A 15,201-nucleotide genomic window follows, 5' to 3' on the forward strand; every position below is an offset into this window, starting at 1 on the left:
TTTTAAAGAAAAATGTTTATAAATCATACTATGTGTATGCGTGCGCGAGTAGATAGAAAGCTTAAAATTGCTATAGAGGAATATGGTATAATATAGCAAGTACCACGATACTCCGGTTTTTCCGGATAATCGACCCTTCTGCAAATATTATTTTCAAATTAGACGGTACTTATTTTAATGGAAATACTTAATCATTATTTTAGTTAAAATACAAATAAATTAAACAATTTGTGTTTAAAAAAACCGTTTGAAAATAAAAGTATGTTGCAAAAGGGTTCTGGCTTCGAATTCCAGTCAAGCTCAATATTTTTACACCCTAAAAATTCATTTCATAATTAAAGAGAAAAAAATAACTGGATATGTTATTATAATATGGATATGTTATAATATGTTGTCTATTCAATTTAATAAATTATTTAAGATAGATTATGAATATTTGTTTTAGTAGTGCATGATGACGATAAAAGTTCCTTGCGTGCTGTCTGGCCAGCGTCTGGTTGCTAGACACGGTTGTTATGTAACCCTTCCTCAGTCCAACCATCTCTCTTTTTACTGTTTAGCTTCTGGAACCACCGTAAGATATTACTTATGAGGATGATAGCCTGCCTGCATGCGTGCGAGTGTGTATGCATATATATATATAAAATAATATATATATTATTTTATTGAAATTAATATTTTTTTAAGATTCATATTAGTCCTTTGTAAGTTAAATTATATTTAAATTCTATTAAAGTACAGAATATTAAGATAAGACATAGCTTACTTTAATTTTTCCATGAAAGTACTTTCAAGGATCCCGCATCTTCAGTCATGATTGAAATAATTCTGTTATTGCATATTTAACTGTAAAAATACTAAAATAATGAAAATTGCATATTAATTTATATGAGTACTGCAATATTAAATTTTTGTTAGGTTTTTGTGTAAGACGATCAGTAATAACGTCAATTTGGAATTAAAACTTTTGTAATGATATACTGAACCATCAAAACATTTTCAGTAGTCTTTGTAACTACCAGGTGGTGCTGTTTTTCCTCTTCCATCAACTGATGTTACTGCTGGCAGTTTTCTTTTAATTAGATAAGATTGATGCATATTACAAATGTTGCCCAAAAAATCTTCATAATGTAAACTACTAGTATATTATTGATGTCACAAATCTGTTAACATTGATAACAACCTTGATATTTTAGATGTATACAAAAAACACATCTTAACACTCTTGAAAATTATGGAACATAAATATAAAATGATGTAATAAATGAAAAGACAACTCAAATCAAACACACTTTACAACATTAAAAAACCAGCAGTATGAAAACAACAGTACACCAGTCACTGAAGATAATTGATAACTGTTTAAAATAATTATATTTTTTATTTTTTATTTTTTTTTTTTTGTCTTCAGTCATTTGACTGGTTTGATGCAGCTCTCCAAGATTCCCTATCTAGTGCTAGTCGTTTCATTTCAGTATACCCTCTACATCCTACATCACCAAGAATTTGTTTTACATACTCCAAACGTGGCCTGCCTACACAATTTTTCCCTTCTACCTGTCCTTCCAATACCCCAATACCAAAGCGACTATTCCAGGATGCCTTAGTATGTGGCCTATAAGTCTGTCTCTTCTTTTAACTATATTTTTCCAAATGCTTCTTTCTTCATCTATTTGCCGCAATACCTCTTCATTTGTCACTTTATCCACCCATCTGATTTTTAACATTCTCCTATAGCACCGCATTTCAAAAGCTTCTAATCTTTTCTTCTCAGATACTCCGATTGTCCAAGTTTCACTTCCATATAAAGCGACACTCCAAACATACACTTTCAAAAATCTTTTCCTGAGATATAAATTAATTTTTGATGTAAACAAATTATATTTCTTACTGAAGGCTCGTTTAGCTTGTGCTATTCGGCATTTTATATCGCTCCTGCTTCGTCCATCTTTAGTAATTTTACTTCCCAAATAACAAAATTCTTCTACCTCCATAATCTTTTCTCCTCCTATTTTCACATTCAGCGGTCCATCTTTGTTATTTCTACTACATTTCATTACTTTTGTTTTGTTCTTGTTTATTTTCATGCGATAGTTCTTGCGTAGGACTTCATCTATGCCGTTCATTGTTTCTTCTAAATCCTTTTTACTCTCGGCTAGAATTACTATATCATCAGCAAATCGTAGCATCTTTATCTTTTCACCTTGTACTGTTACTCCGAATCTAAATTGTTCTTTAACATCATTAACTGCTAGTTCCATGTAAAGATTAAAAAGCAACGGAGATAGGGAACATCCTTGTCGGACTCCCTTTCTTATTAGGTCTTCTTTCTTATGTTCTTCAATTGTTATTGTTGCTGTTTGGTTCCTGTACATGTTAGCAATTGTTCTTCTATCTCTGTATTTGAACCCTAATTTTTTTAAAATGCTGAACATTTTATTCCAATCTACGTTATCGAAAGCCTTTTCTAGATCTATAAACGCCAAGTATGTTGGTTTGTTTTTCTTTAATCTTCCTTCTACTATTAATCTGAGGCCTAAAATTGCTTCCCTTGTCCCTATACTTTTCCTGAAACCAAATTGGTCTTCTCCTAACACTTCTTCCACTCTCCTCTCAATTCTTCTGTATAAAATTCTAGTTAAGATTTTTGATGCATGACTAGTTAAACTAATTGTTCTATATTCTTCACATTTATCTGCCCCTGCTTTCTTTGGTATCATAACTATAACACTTTTTTTGAAGTCTGACGGAAATTCCCCTTTTTCATAAATATTACACACCAGTTTGTATAATCTATCAATCGCTTCCTCACCTGCACTGCGCAGTAATTCTACAGGTATTCCGTCTATTCCAGGAGCCTTTCTGCCATTTAAATCTTTTAATGCTCTCTTAAATTCAGATCTCAGTATTTTTTCTCCCATTTCATCCTCCTCAACTTCCTCTTCTTCCTCTATAACACCATTTTCTAATTCATTTCCTCCGTATAACTCTTCAATATATTCCACCCATCTATCGACTTTACCTTTCGTATTGTATATTGGTGTACCATCTTTGTTTAACACATTATTAGATTTTAATTTATGTACCCCAAAATTTTCCTTAACTTTCCTGTATGCTCCGTCTATTTTACCAATGTTCATTTCTCTTTCCACTTCTGAACACTTTTCTTTAATCCACTCTTCTTTCGCCAGTTTGCACTTCCTATTTATAGCATTTCTTAATTGCCGATAGTTCCTTTTACTTTCTTCATCATTAGCATTCTTATATTTTCTACGTTCATCCATCAGCTGCAATATATCGTCTGAAACCCAAGGTTTTCTACCAGTTCTCTTTATTCCGCCTAAGTTTGCTTCTGCTGATTTAAGAATTTCCTTTTTAACATTCTCCCATTCTTCTTCTACATTTTCTACCTTATCTTTTTTACTCAGACCTCTTGCGATGTCCTCCTCAAAAATCTTCTTTACCTCCTCTTCCTCAAGCTTCTCTAAATTTCACCGATTCATCTGACAACTTTTCTTCAGGTTTTTAAACCCCAATCTACATTTCATTATCACCAAATTATGGTCGCTATCAATGTCTGCTCCAGGGTAAGTTTTGCAGTCAACGAGTTGATTTCTAAATCTTTGCTTAACCATGATATAATCTATCTGATACCTTGCAGTATCGCCTGGCTTCTTCCAAGTGTATATTCTTCTATTATGATTTTTAAATTGGGTGTTGGCAATTACTAAATTATACTTCGTGCAAAACTCTATAAGTCGTTCCCCTCTTTCATTCCTTTTGCCCAGCCCGTATTCACCCACTATATTTCCTTCCTTGCCTTTTCCAATGCTTGCATTCCAATCTCCAACTATTATTAAATTTTCATCTCCTTTTACGTGTTTAATTGCTTCATCAATCTCTTCGTATACACACTCTACCTCATCATCATCATGGGCGCTTGTAGGCATATAAACGTTAACAATCATTGTCGGTTTAGGTTTTGATTTTATCCTTATTACAATGATTCTATCGCTATGCGTTTTGAAATACTCCACTCTCCTCCCTATCTTCTTGTTCATCACGAAACCTACTCCTGCCTGCCCATTATTTGACGCTGAGTTAATTACTCTAAAATCACCTGACCAAAAGTCGCCTTCCTCTTCCCACCGAACCTCACTAATTCCTACTATATCCACATTCACCCTATCCATTTCCCTTTTTAAATTTTCTAGCCTACCAACCTTTTTTAATCTTCTAACATTCCACGCTCCGACTCGTAGAATGTTATTTTTTAATTTTCTGGTGACCCCTTCCTTAGTAGTCCCCACCCGGAGATCCGAACGGGGGACTATTTTACCTCCGGAATATTTTACCAAGGAAGGCGCCTCCATTATTGCTATGTGAAAATGCAGAGAGCCACATTTTCTTGGAAAAAAAGCAGCTGTAGTTTTCCATTGCTTTCAGCTGCGCAGTACTCAGAGGACTGAGTGATGTTGATACGGCCGTTTAAGTCATTGTGACTCACGCCCCTAACAACTACTGAAAGAGCTGCTGCCCTCTTTCAGGAATCATTCCTTAGTCTGGCTCTCAACAGATACCTCTCCGATATGGTTGCACCTTCGGTCCAGCTACTCTGTATCCCTGAGCACTCAAGCCCCCTCACCAACGGCAAGGTCTCATGATTCATAGAGGTGGATATTTTTTATATGTTTTATTATATAATACACAGAAAGTTTGAAGTATTCAAGTCGTACAAGGCGATAAGTTTGAAAGCTAACAAGAAATTATTGAACCCTGCAATTTCAACTGCATGGGAAGATTTTAATAAAAAAGTAACGCCAATTTTAACTAATTCAAAACCAACTGTTGTAAGAATTTTAGAGCTTGGTAAATATATAAATGAACTGCTCATTTCAAGAACACAAAATCCTTAGATTTTAAAAAACAAAATGTTTGTGTTTGTCTGCGTTAGTAACTTTGCGCGTATTAGTAAAAATTTGATCAGTCACTGAAGATAATTGATAACTGTTTAAAATATTTTTTTTTTGTTTTATTATACAATTCACAGAAAGTTTGAAGCATTCAGATCAAACAAGGCGATAGGTTTGAAAGCTAACAAGAAATTATTGAACCTTGAGTTTCAACTGTATGGAAGATTTTGATAAAAAAGTAACGCCAATTTTAACTAATTCAAAACTAACAGTAGTAGGAATTTTAGAGCTAGGTAAATATATAAATAGACTGCTCAACTCAAGAACACAAAATCCTTTCAGTTGGTGAAAAGAAAAAAGTTAATTTATCCAAGATTATTCAAAATAATACAAGACTTTGCATTCCTGCAACCTCTGTTCCCTGTGAAGGAATTTTTTCAAATGTGAGACAGTTAATAACTAAAAGGCGAAGTAGTCTTACTTCAAAGAATTTCAAAAAAATATATTTCTACATGAAAAAAATGTAAAATACTGTAAAGTTTATTTGAAAAGTATTAATTGATTATTTTAATTTTTACTATTAGTTTTCATTATTTTTTTTTTTTATAATAGAACCAAAGATTTTTAAAAACAAAATGTTTGTGTGTGTGTTGTGTAGTAATAGTAACTTTGCGTGTATTAGTAAAATCTAGTGGAAACCACAAGACTGTATGCCTGACCTTGTACCCCACTAAATTACATATACATATTTTTTAAAATGAAAAGTACACTAAATTTTATTTCATTAATAACTTCTTATATTTTTTCTTATTATTTTTTTTATTGTTATTGAATTGTTATTTATTGTAATTTTTTTTACAAACAGAGGTTTATAATTAATTATTAATAAATCAATATAGTTAAATTAAAAAAAAAAGGAGATGAAGTCTGATTTGAACCGATGTGCCTTCCCCTTGATTCAAATATTTCATTAATTGAAATTTTGTTTGGCTCTAACTCTGGAACCAATGAAAATAAATACCACTTATGATATATCGTTGAAAAGCTCTAAATGAGCTCTTATTAATGCAGAAAAAGTCCAAAATCCAATTTTTTTTCAGATTTTGCACTCTTTTTGGACACTTGGTTCAGTCAATTGCAATCAAAAAGGGACTTGCACAACTAGATGTTTCTAAATCCAAATGTTGTAAATCCAAAATTTCTAATCATTTTTGAGTTAAGCGAGATACATACGTACGTACGTACAGACGTCATGCCGAAATTAGTAAAAATGGATTCAGAGATGGACAAAATGGATATTTCCGTTGAAATCTGAAAACCGAAATTTTTCGCTATCACAAAACTTTCTTTACTTCGTACAAGAAAGAAAAAAATAGACGGAATGAATGGCTCGCTCAAAAATAAGGTATGGTACAAACTATATTATTTTAAATTATTGATTTTGTCATATATAATTTGATATTGATGTCAGTTCAATAATTTATGTCATGTATACATATAGTGAAATTAGATTAAGATAATTTTTCTAGATATAAAATACTTTTCACGAGTTGAAATTATCTATATATATATATATAATAATAATAATAATAATAATAATGATATATAAATTAATTGGCTGTCGTTTCGTTTGTAGTTAGTGATTAAACATATAAAATGTGTTTTGGGGCTTACAGATATAATTTAATTTTTTAAGATTAATTCAGTTAAATAGCACAATTAATGAAAATATCTTATCAAGCAGTGATAAATTTGCCGAATGTTTAATAAACATTAGTAGTGGTGATGCAATAAGTTATAAGTCATGTGAAAGGATATAAAGTAAACAAACGCGAGCTAGAATTTGGTATGGTAAGAGGATCCTCACCTCAAAATAAGCATAAGAAAGGTTGCTATGAATCGAATCGAAACTGAGAAGGATTTGGTTTCCCATCGTCTATTCAGTTGATTGTTGAGAATCGTATCTCGATTATTTCGTTCAGAATAGAGAATCTAATCGAAGGAACGACTCGTTCACGAATTTCCCATAATTAGTTAACGGATACTGTATTTGTAAGATTGTGAATTTCATGGAAAAATGTTGTCTTTAGGTAGCCGTCTTGTAAATGTTTTTAAGCAATCTGCAAAGAGAGTTTTAGGTAATGAAGAAGTAAGTGTCATCTACTGTAGTTCCGTTAAGGCACGTTTAATGTAAACTGGACTTTATTTCATAAAATAGTTAATTTTATCTTTTCAAGACCGATTGTTTTCTCCGTAGAAATTTTAGAAGGAAAATAAATATATATATGGCAATATTGATTATTAATTAGGTTATTCTGTATTAGATTTTTGATTTCTGCAATTTCCTACTTCTCACTTTAAGGTTAAGAGGTTATGCAGCATCGGGGTTATGTTACAGGATGAGTTTTACTTGACAGCTCGGTAACTTAAATGAACAATAAGTTCCTGGGATAAAAATTTTTTAGATTTATGTTATTACCGTAACCCTTTCTTTATTTAAATTTTAAGATAAATTACTTTATAAAAGAGGACGCTTTTACTCATTTTAACTTTGAGGCAGCCATCAAAATGTTATCATTCTTAAATCTAATTTTGCCTAACAGTTTCCGATTTTCCAAAATAGATTGATCCCAGAAGAGCGAGAAACCACAGTGTTCAAGTTTTTTAATTAATAAAATTGTATGCTCTACCAAATTGAAAGCTTTGCTCAGGCAGTAAAAACAAATTCCCATGGTTAAATCAATATTGTAAATATCACTTAATATCAGAAAATGCTAACTAAAAATCTTGCTTTGTAAGAAAAATATAGATTTCAGAAAATAAAGGAATCTTACCTAACCCATTGCGATTAATTTGTTCTTCAAAAAATCGTACTACTTTGTGATATCAAAGCACCCTGCCTGTGGATTTCATAAATTTTGAAATTTTACATCACAACAATATCTAATTATCTAATATATCTAATTCATTTTCAACCAATTGGAAATCCCATTGATGGTCTTACTGGATCTATTCATGTTCTTCCTAACCTATGAAAATGAAATTGTGTATATCTGGCAAGCCAAACAGTATCTGTAACCAACCTGCATAGTGTAACATGGCAAGTACAAGGTGATTACTGTTTTGTATATAATCTTAAGACTAGATATAGTAAGTGTTTGAGGTATGGTTGGAGCTGTTCTCTAGGTCACCATCTCCCTTTATTCTTCTAATGAGTTATAGATTGAAGCAAAGATAATGGATAAAATGTAAATTGTCTGAAAAATAATTAAAACGATTGTGTATTATACTATTTAAAATTTAAATATTAAAAATGCATTTCATGTAATGTCTCACATTTAGTATTATAAATCACCATTAATATGCTTCATTAACTATTAATTTATCGCTTTTAAAATGACAAAACTGAACAATTTGCTTAGAAACACAAAAATTTCTTCAAGTAAAAAAATGCTGCACAGTTAAAAATTTACTCAAAAACATTTTATTAAAAATGAATATTTTTCTTTGTATATTTTTTGTTAATTAATTTGTCTTCTGAATTTGTATATGGGAATATTGACTGTACATTTTTGTAATTCATTTCTCTATTTCAATCTATTATTTTTGGGTTGCCTATTCAAAACATTTGGTATCAAAGTTTTTTTTTATGATATGCTGCTAAATTTAACCTTATTATTTGTTACTGTTCCTAGAATATTCTGAACAGTGGGATACAACTATTTTACATAAGTTTTGGGGTTTTTTATTTTATATTCATTTTTAATTCTGTAGTGTAAATAACATAAATAAAAAACTATCTGCAGTAAAATATCAATGCAGAATCAAGAAAAAATCCATTACCCAATACAAAGTAAATATTAAATTAAATTTGTATGTAGCAAAATAGAATTTTATATATATTTATATATATACCGACAATTTCCTACAGATGGAGAGGTCAACAAGGGTCACTTGTCAGTCACAAAGATCTCCTACCTTAATGATGGATTTCTTTTTTTGGGAGGGTTATTAAAGATAAAGTATTTTCAAGAAAACAATGAACTGCTGACGATATGATTCAGTTATTAAAGAAGCACACCAAGAAATGAATGAAAACAAAGTATGCTCAATGTAAAATCTAGACTACAGTAGTATGTGAATGCAAAAAGCAATCAACTTGAATACTAAAGATATTGTTTTTAATTGCATGTTTTATGCGATCCTTATTATTACTTAATAAAATAGAATTTTCTTTTTTTATATATATAGCAAAATAGAATTTTATATATATATGTAAAATATACATATACATACTGGTGGGGGAAGAGGCAAAAGTAAATGTGTGTGAAAGGTGTAAATAAAAAATATAGTTTTATTAAGTAAAAGAAGAAGAAAATTCTATTTTTTCAAATGGTTTGGCAATTTATTAAAAATGGGTATGGTAGCATAATAAAGCCCTGTCTTACAAGCCAAAGTATTGTGTTGATTTTACAAAAACTGTTCCATTGTCATTGTTTAAAAGACAATGGAACTGTGGATAGTGTAATTTTTTAAGAAGAAGCAACTATTCTCTTTTGCAAAGATTGCACATTCATAAATATAAACACAAGGGTATGTTGTTAATACGTTTAATTTTCTAAATATAGGTTAACATGATTATGTAGGCGTAATAAATAATGATGACAAGCTTAGCATTTTATTAAGGTGCTTCAGAGCAAAACAGTACAGCTTGATTTTGTTACAATGAAATCATATTGATCATCTCATGAGAACTTGTTATATAATAAAACACCCAGAAATTTTGGTTTGTGGGCAACAGAAATACTGTTGTTTTCATTAATGGAATTCTATCCACATGATGAATGGTGTTACATCTGCCTGGGAATTAGGTTTCCTTATTAAACTAAGGAAAATATTGTTCTTATAAAATATATTTTTTAGACTCTGTTATAGAGTTCAATTTTAATACTACAATTTCTTAATAATAATAAGTGTTAGTTATATTAACCAGTGAGTTTATACTCTTATCAGAAATGAAAGTCAAGAAGAGTCTTCTATGTGGAAATTGTTAACAATAATTAATTAAAATTACGATTACTATTATATCTAATAAATATTTAGTCATTTTTTGTATCTTTTTTTACCAGGTTTTAGCTGTTGCTACCAAACAACAGTCATGTAGTGAATGGACTGATGCTCGAATGAGAAAAGATGTAAGAAAACGAATCAATTGTTCAAACTATGCTCCATTAAAAACTCGATTACTGAGTCTTAAAAGGAACAAAATCCTTCCGCCTGAGTTGAGGGTATGTTCATTTATCTGTAGTAATAAGGGAACTATTAATTATTTATATTTTTAACCTGTTTATTGCTATGGCCACATATCTGCAGGGTTATGTAACGTCAAGAAATATTACTTTCTGCGCATTATTATTTGAATGAGGCTATTGCAGTTTCTTGTCCACTTTGCCAGAAAATTTTTTTTTTGTTATTTAATATCTACCGGGTTGATGTAAGATCTTTACCTTTTCTTCATCCATTATGATGACTTGAACCATATTATGATTTTTAGAAAATGTAAATACATCTCTTACAGTACAAGTAGAAGTAAATCATATGTCATTTATGAAATTTTTACAAATTTATTCAAAGAAGCAGCTTTAAAAAAAAATAATATTCAAATAAAAACATGTTTTACCAAAAATTAATGTATTTTTATTACATTGTTAAATATATTTCGCAAAATAAAATATGCTTACAAAGCTGTAAAAACATCATCGTAATAATGTAATATAACTTTTTGTATGTTTTGATTTTAAAATATTTCTTTCAAACACAAGATCTACACAAAATATTTCATTAGAAACTTCGGTAAAAGAGATAAAGGAAGTATCATTGAATGAGCCTACAGTTACTAGTTCGTATTGTGCCTATAGACACATAGATAACCGTTTATTTTTTCAAAAGAGTAGGAAACCAGAAACTAGGATCAGGGGAAAATTAGACGTGAAAAAAAAGATTACTGCATAATAAACTTGAATGTGTAATATTATACATATGTGCTGAATATGCTGTGTATGGGCATGTATTTTCTTACATTATAATAAATTTTTTCATAAAAACTGAATTTGTATTCTTACAACAGAGATATATTAACTAAAAACTGAAAAGAAATTGTAACATACATAGGCACACACTAGCAAACCAGTTGAAACAAGTATCACAGCCGTTCTTTTGATTGTGTTGTGCGATTGAAATACAAGAAACTCTAGTATTCTTCTCTGCAATTACCATATATTTCTGAATCCAAGACAAAGCTTTTAGCTACAATTTCATTCCCAGAAGTATGGGTTGTCTTACTTTGCAGTACATGCTATTTGATTTGGAGTTTTTCTTTTCTTAAGTAACAGAACACGAGTTTCCATTAATCTCAAGCTCTTCCCTCACCGTGCCTGCTTCTGTAACCTTGAATGCTTCCATGTGCTTTAAGCATTGTTGTGCAGTAGCACATAGTGAGTGTTGTGGCAAATATTTTTTTTATCAATTGATGTGAAACGTAGATTCCACTTCTAAACTTTATAGTAAAACATGATGCACCGTAGTATAGAAAGGTGATTTGTATATGTTATCCTTCTTGACTTTTATGGCAGTACCCTTATGTAACTGATCGTAATCTTGAACATCGTTCTTTGCAACAGGCTGCTGGCATTACTATTATGCAGATTTTAAAATCACGGTTTTTCAGCGTGCAGAAGCAACAGACAGTTGTGTGGCATTGAAGAATTATGACGTCACAGAACCTAATGTTCAGAGGTGGCAAAAGAACGAAGAACATCTGAAAAATGACTAGAAAAGTTTTCAGTGGCCCACAAAGTGGACATTTCAAAAATGTAAAATGGAAGTAGTAGCATTTGCGCATGAGAAACATAAAGAAGGATGGTAGTTTCCTGCTATGTCATAAGAATTAAAGCACAGGAATACAGTGCCCAGCTTAAACTCAGCTCTAAGTGGTGTACAAGAATAATGTGATGGAGTGGACTTCTGCTGCAATGCCAAACATCTCTTGCTCAGCGTCTTCCAGCATCGTATGAAGAGAAAGAAGTCTGTTGGTATCACTGATATGTTATAAGACTGAGAAAGGAACATTAGTACCTCTTTGGGTAAATCGGAAATGCCGATGAAACTCCTGTTTACTTCAACGTGCTAACCTGTACATTAGTTGAAGAGAAAGATGCCAAAAGTATATTTGCTGTCACTACAGGCAACAAGAAATCGCAACTCACTGTGATGTGTGTGCTTGCTCATGTAACAAAGATGCGTTGTTACATCAACTAGCACACACATCACGATGATTCACGTGATGCTTGGTAGCAAATACTTGCCATCAAGGTCTCCTATGTCATCCTCAATCGTAAAAGTATGTCAAATCAGAAAATGAGGAAATAAATATAAAAGATGAAAACAGGAAAAAATGTAAACTACTTGAAATGAGAAACTATAAATTATAAGTAATTTCAAGGAACAGCCTGAGTAGTGACAGATCGTTGTTTTTAATAGTTGAAAAAGAATAAAGTTTTACAGTCTCTTAAGAAATCAACAGGTTATGTTATTACTATATCAGTAATTATTATCTGTAAAAAGTTCTTATTGAAGCCAGTTAAAGCTTCTACCGATCCTTTTGTTACTGTTAATTAACTCTTCTCCCATAGTATCTTCCAGGTAGTTAGTTTTCCTCTGAAATATTGTGAATAAGTTTTATTCTTAGCCACTGTTTTCATTATTTCATTTTGTCCATTTAATCTTCTCCAATTTGTTGCATGCCCACGTTGTTTTTTTTTTTTTAATAAATGACTTATAACACTATAGCGTAAAATGTGTAGCTTTACACTTGCTTAATAAGTCTTACTTAATTAAAAAAACAGCAATCGGTCACAGTAGGGAAAAATAAAATTCAATTTGGGTTTCTCCCCGTAAACAAAATGCTCTATTCTTTTCAGTTTGCTTTATTATCTTTATAAATGGCCTTTTAATAAATATTCCCATTTCTAAAATAATCATGTTTGCTGATGGTACTGGTGCTAAATTGAGCAAAAAGACTGCGTAGAATTTGAGTAAGCTATCAAACAACTCGCTTCATAATGATATGGTTTAACTATATTGGAATTTGCCAAAACTCAACCAAACATTTCATACGAATTATGCAATAAGCTATCAAACATAGAATCAATATGAATACAGTTTCAAATTTCCCAAGTAACCCTGAAACCACAGCTGAAATTGATAACTGTGAAAAAGTTCCTTGGAATTGTCATTAAGAAGCTTTATTTGGTTCAGTCATGTGAAATATTTGATGGCTATCCTTAAAAAAAACATTTATGTTGTACATTTTTCTTACCTTTCGTAGACAGTCAGTTTTGAAATTGTGAGAATTCTGTGTTGCGTGCATGGTATTCCTATAGTTCTGTACTTATATTTTGGATCAATTCTACTGATTTTAAAATTATATTCTGCCAACAGAAATGGGTTTTGTGGGCAATGTTGTGCAAAGCGATATGAATTTTGCAAATTTCCTTTTTTAACATTATCATTTTCTATCCGTTCCATTTTTGTGTATATAAAATTTTACTGTTTATTAAATCTAATTTCAAAAAATTCTATTTATTGCAGTCAAAATATGCATATGTAATTGCTTGGAAGAGGGTATCAGTCGTGGAAGCGCTTGTTTTTTTATTAAATTTAAATTAACTATTTTGAGTAGTCATGTGCTTGTTCATTGCAGGATTTTGTGAAATAAAATTGATGAATAAATAAAATAAAGCGACTGAAAGATATTACATTAAAACTTTCAGTCTCAAATAGGCTAATGTGATAATCACATATCATCAGTAGTGTTAATAATAATCTGTTTATTTTTCTAAAGTTGGCATTTCATACGATCCACTGTTATTTCATTTTGAATGTTATTTATTAATAAAATAAATATCTTGGATTAAGCTAATAATAGAAAATAATTTTTTGTCCAGGAAGCTGCTGAAGAAGATTTGTTAAAACTTCCCACTGATGTGCTGGGTAAAAAAATTGTTTGGCGATGTGCAGTGACATCTCGTCCAAGGGGTGTAGTTTATAGATGGCGTGTCAGCCGTATCATATTTAGACATCTATCGGATTATAATAAATTAGCTGGTGTTATAAGAGCTAAATGGTGATAGTTTTAAAAACTGTTATTTTTGTAATCGTTCGTATTTATAGTAAATAAAGTGTTTCTGTTTATCTTAATGTTTTATTTTAATATATTTCTTAACGTCTATCTTTTAAGTTTTCCCATTCTCTTTTGTTAACCTGATTTAGATGGAAAAATATATTAATTTTTATTATATTAACATAAGCTTTTCTTAAAAAAAAAAAATAATCGACTTAAAAATCACCAAAGATTAAATAATAATAGTTTTCCAAAAACTTAAATTTTTGTTTTATCAGTCTGCATGATTATGAGAAGGGGGTTTTTCATTCATTGGAACCTTTACTTTTTTTTAAGTACGGATTAACTATTTGTAGTTAAAAGCTTACCGACTCTCAATTTAGCACAGACTTAAAAAATTCAATCTAAATAAGAATTGAAAAGGTTTTATTAACAGATTTCAAACAAGTTGATTTTATCCTTTTATCTTCAGGATTCCTTTTGTAAGCTTTTTTCAGAAAATTTACGTGAAAGATTATCTAAAAGAAAAGTACATTTTAATTTGAAGATACTTTTCCTTTTTTAACTTCATCATTGTTTAGTATTATATTGTTGTAGCGGAATAGGATATTCCCTGAATTAGTTCTATTTCTATTTAATTGAACATATCTATTTCTTTGTTTAATTTATTTTTATTGTATTGTGTGTAATTAATTGCTCTATTAATCGTGTTTGTATATGTATTAATTTGGTTTATATTTGTATATTAGTACAGAGGAATATGAGTCTTGAAAAGAACGACTAGAAAAATTATAATATATTGATCAAAAATGTTAACGTTTTGATTCTGTAAAGTTAAGTAATGAGATCTACTAGAGTTAGGGCGACTGAAAATGTTTTGAAATTATTAAAAAAATAATCTTATACTTATAAAAAAGTATTTTGCTTGGCGATTCAAAGATTATATTCTTAAATACAATAATAAGAAGTGTAAGTAAATTTAAAAGTAGTTTATAAATTACTACGCTAAACAATATCTACTTTTTTAAAAAATGAATTTTGATCGAGTGACTTTTATCTCCCCATCCCGGTATAAAAATAAAACTATCAATTTTTTAAAACAATTTT

General features: G+C 30.3%; 1 protein-coding gene across 2 annotated transcripts; it reads left to right on the forward strand.

Moving 5' to 3' along the window:
- The first annotated feature begins 6,908 nt into the window (after window positions 1-6,908).
- LOC142323256 (small ribosomal subunit protein uS14m-like) lies at window positions 6,909-14,165 on the forward strand. 2 transcript variants are annotated; one of them, XM_075362652.1, is made up of 3 exons: window positions 6,909-7,062; window positions 10,043-10,201; window positions 13,919-14,165. In XM_075362652.1, the coding sequence occupies exons 1-3, from the start codon at window positions 6,991-6,993 to the stop codon at window positions 14,099-14,101; spliced, it is 414 nt and encodes a 137-aa protein (XP_075218767.1). In that variant the 5' UTR covers window positions 6,909-6,990; the 3' UTR covers window positions 14,102-14,165. The 2 variants fall into 2 exon arrangements, with proteins under 2 accessions (XP_075218767.1, XP_075218766.1); XM_075362651.1 differs by having other exon boundaries at window positions 6,913-7,092.
- The last annotated feature ends 1,036 nt before the right edge of the window (window positions 14,166-15,201 follow it).

Source organism: Lycorma delicatula, chromosome 4 (assembly GCF_047948215.1).
Source record: "Lycorma delicatula isolate Av1 chromosome 4, ASM4794821v1, whole genome shotgun sequence".
Taxonomy (NCBI): domain Eukaryota; kingdom Metazoa; phylum Arthropoda; class Insecta; order Hemiptera; family Fulgoridae; genus Lycorma; species Lycorma delicatula.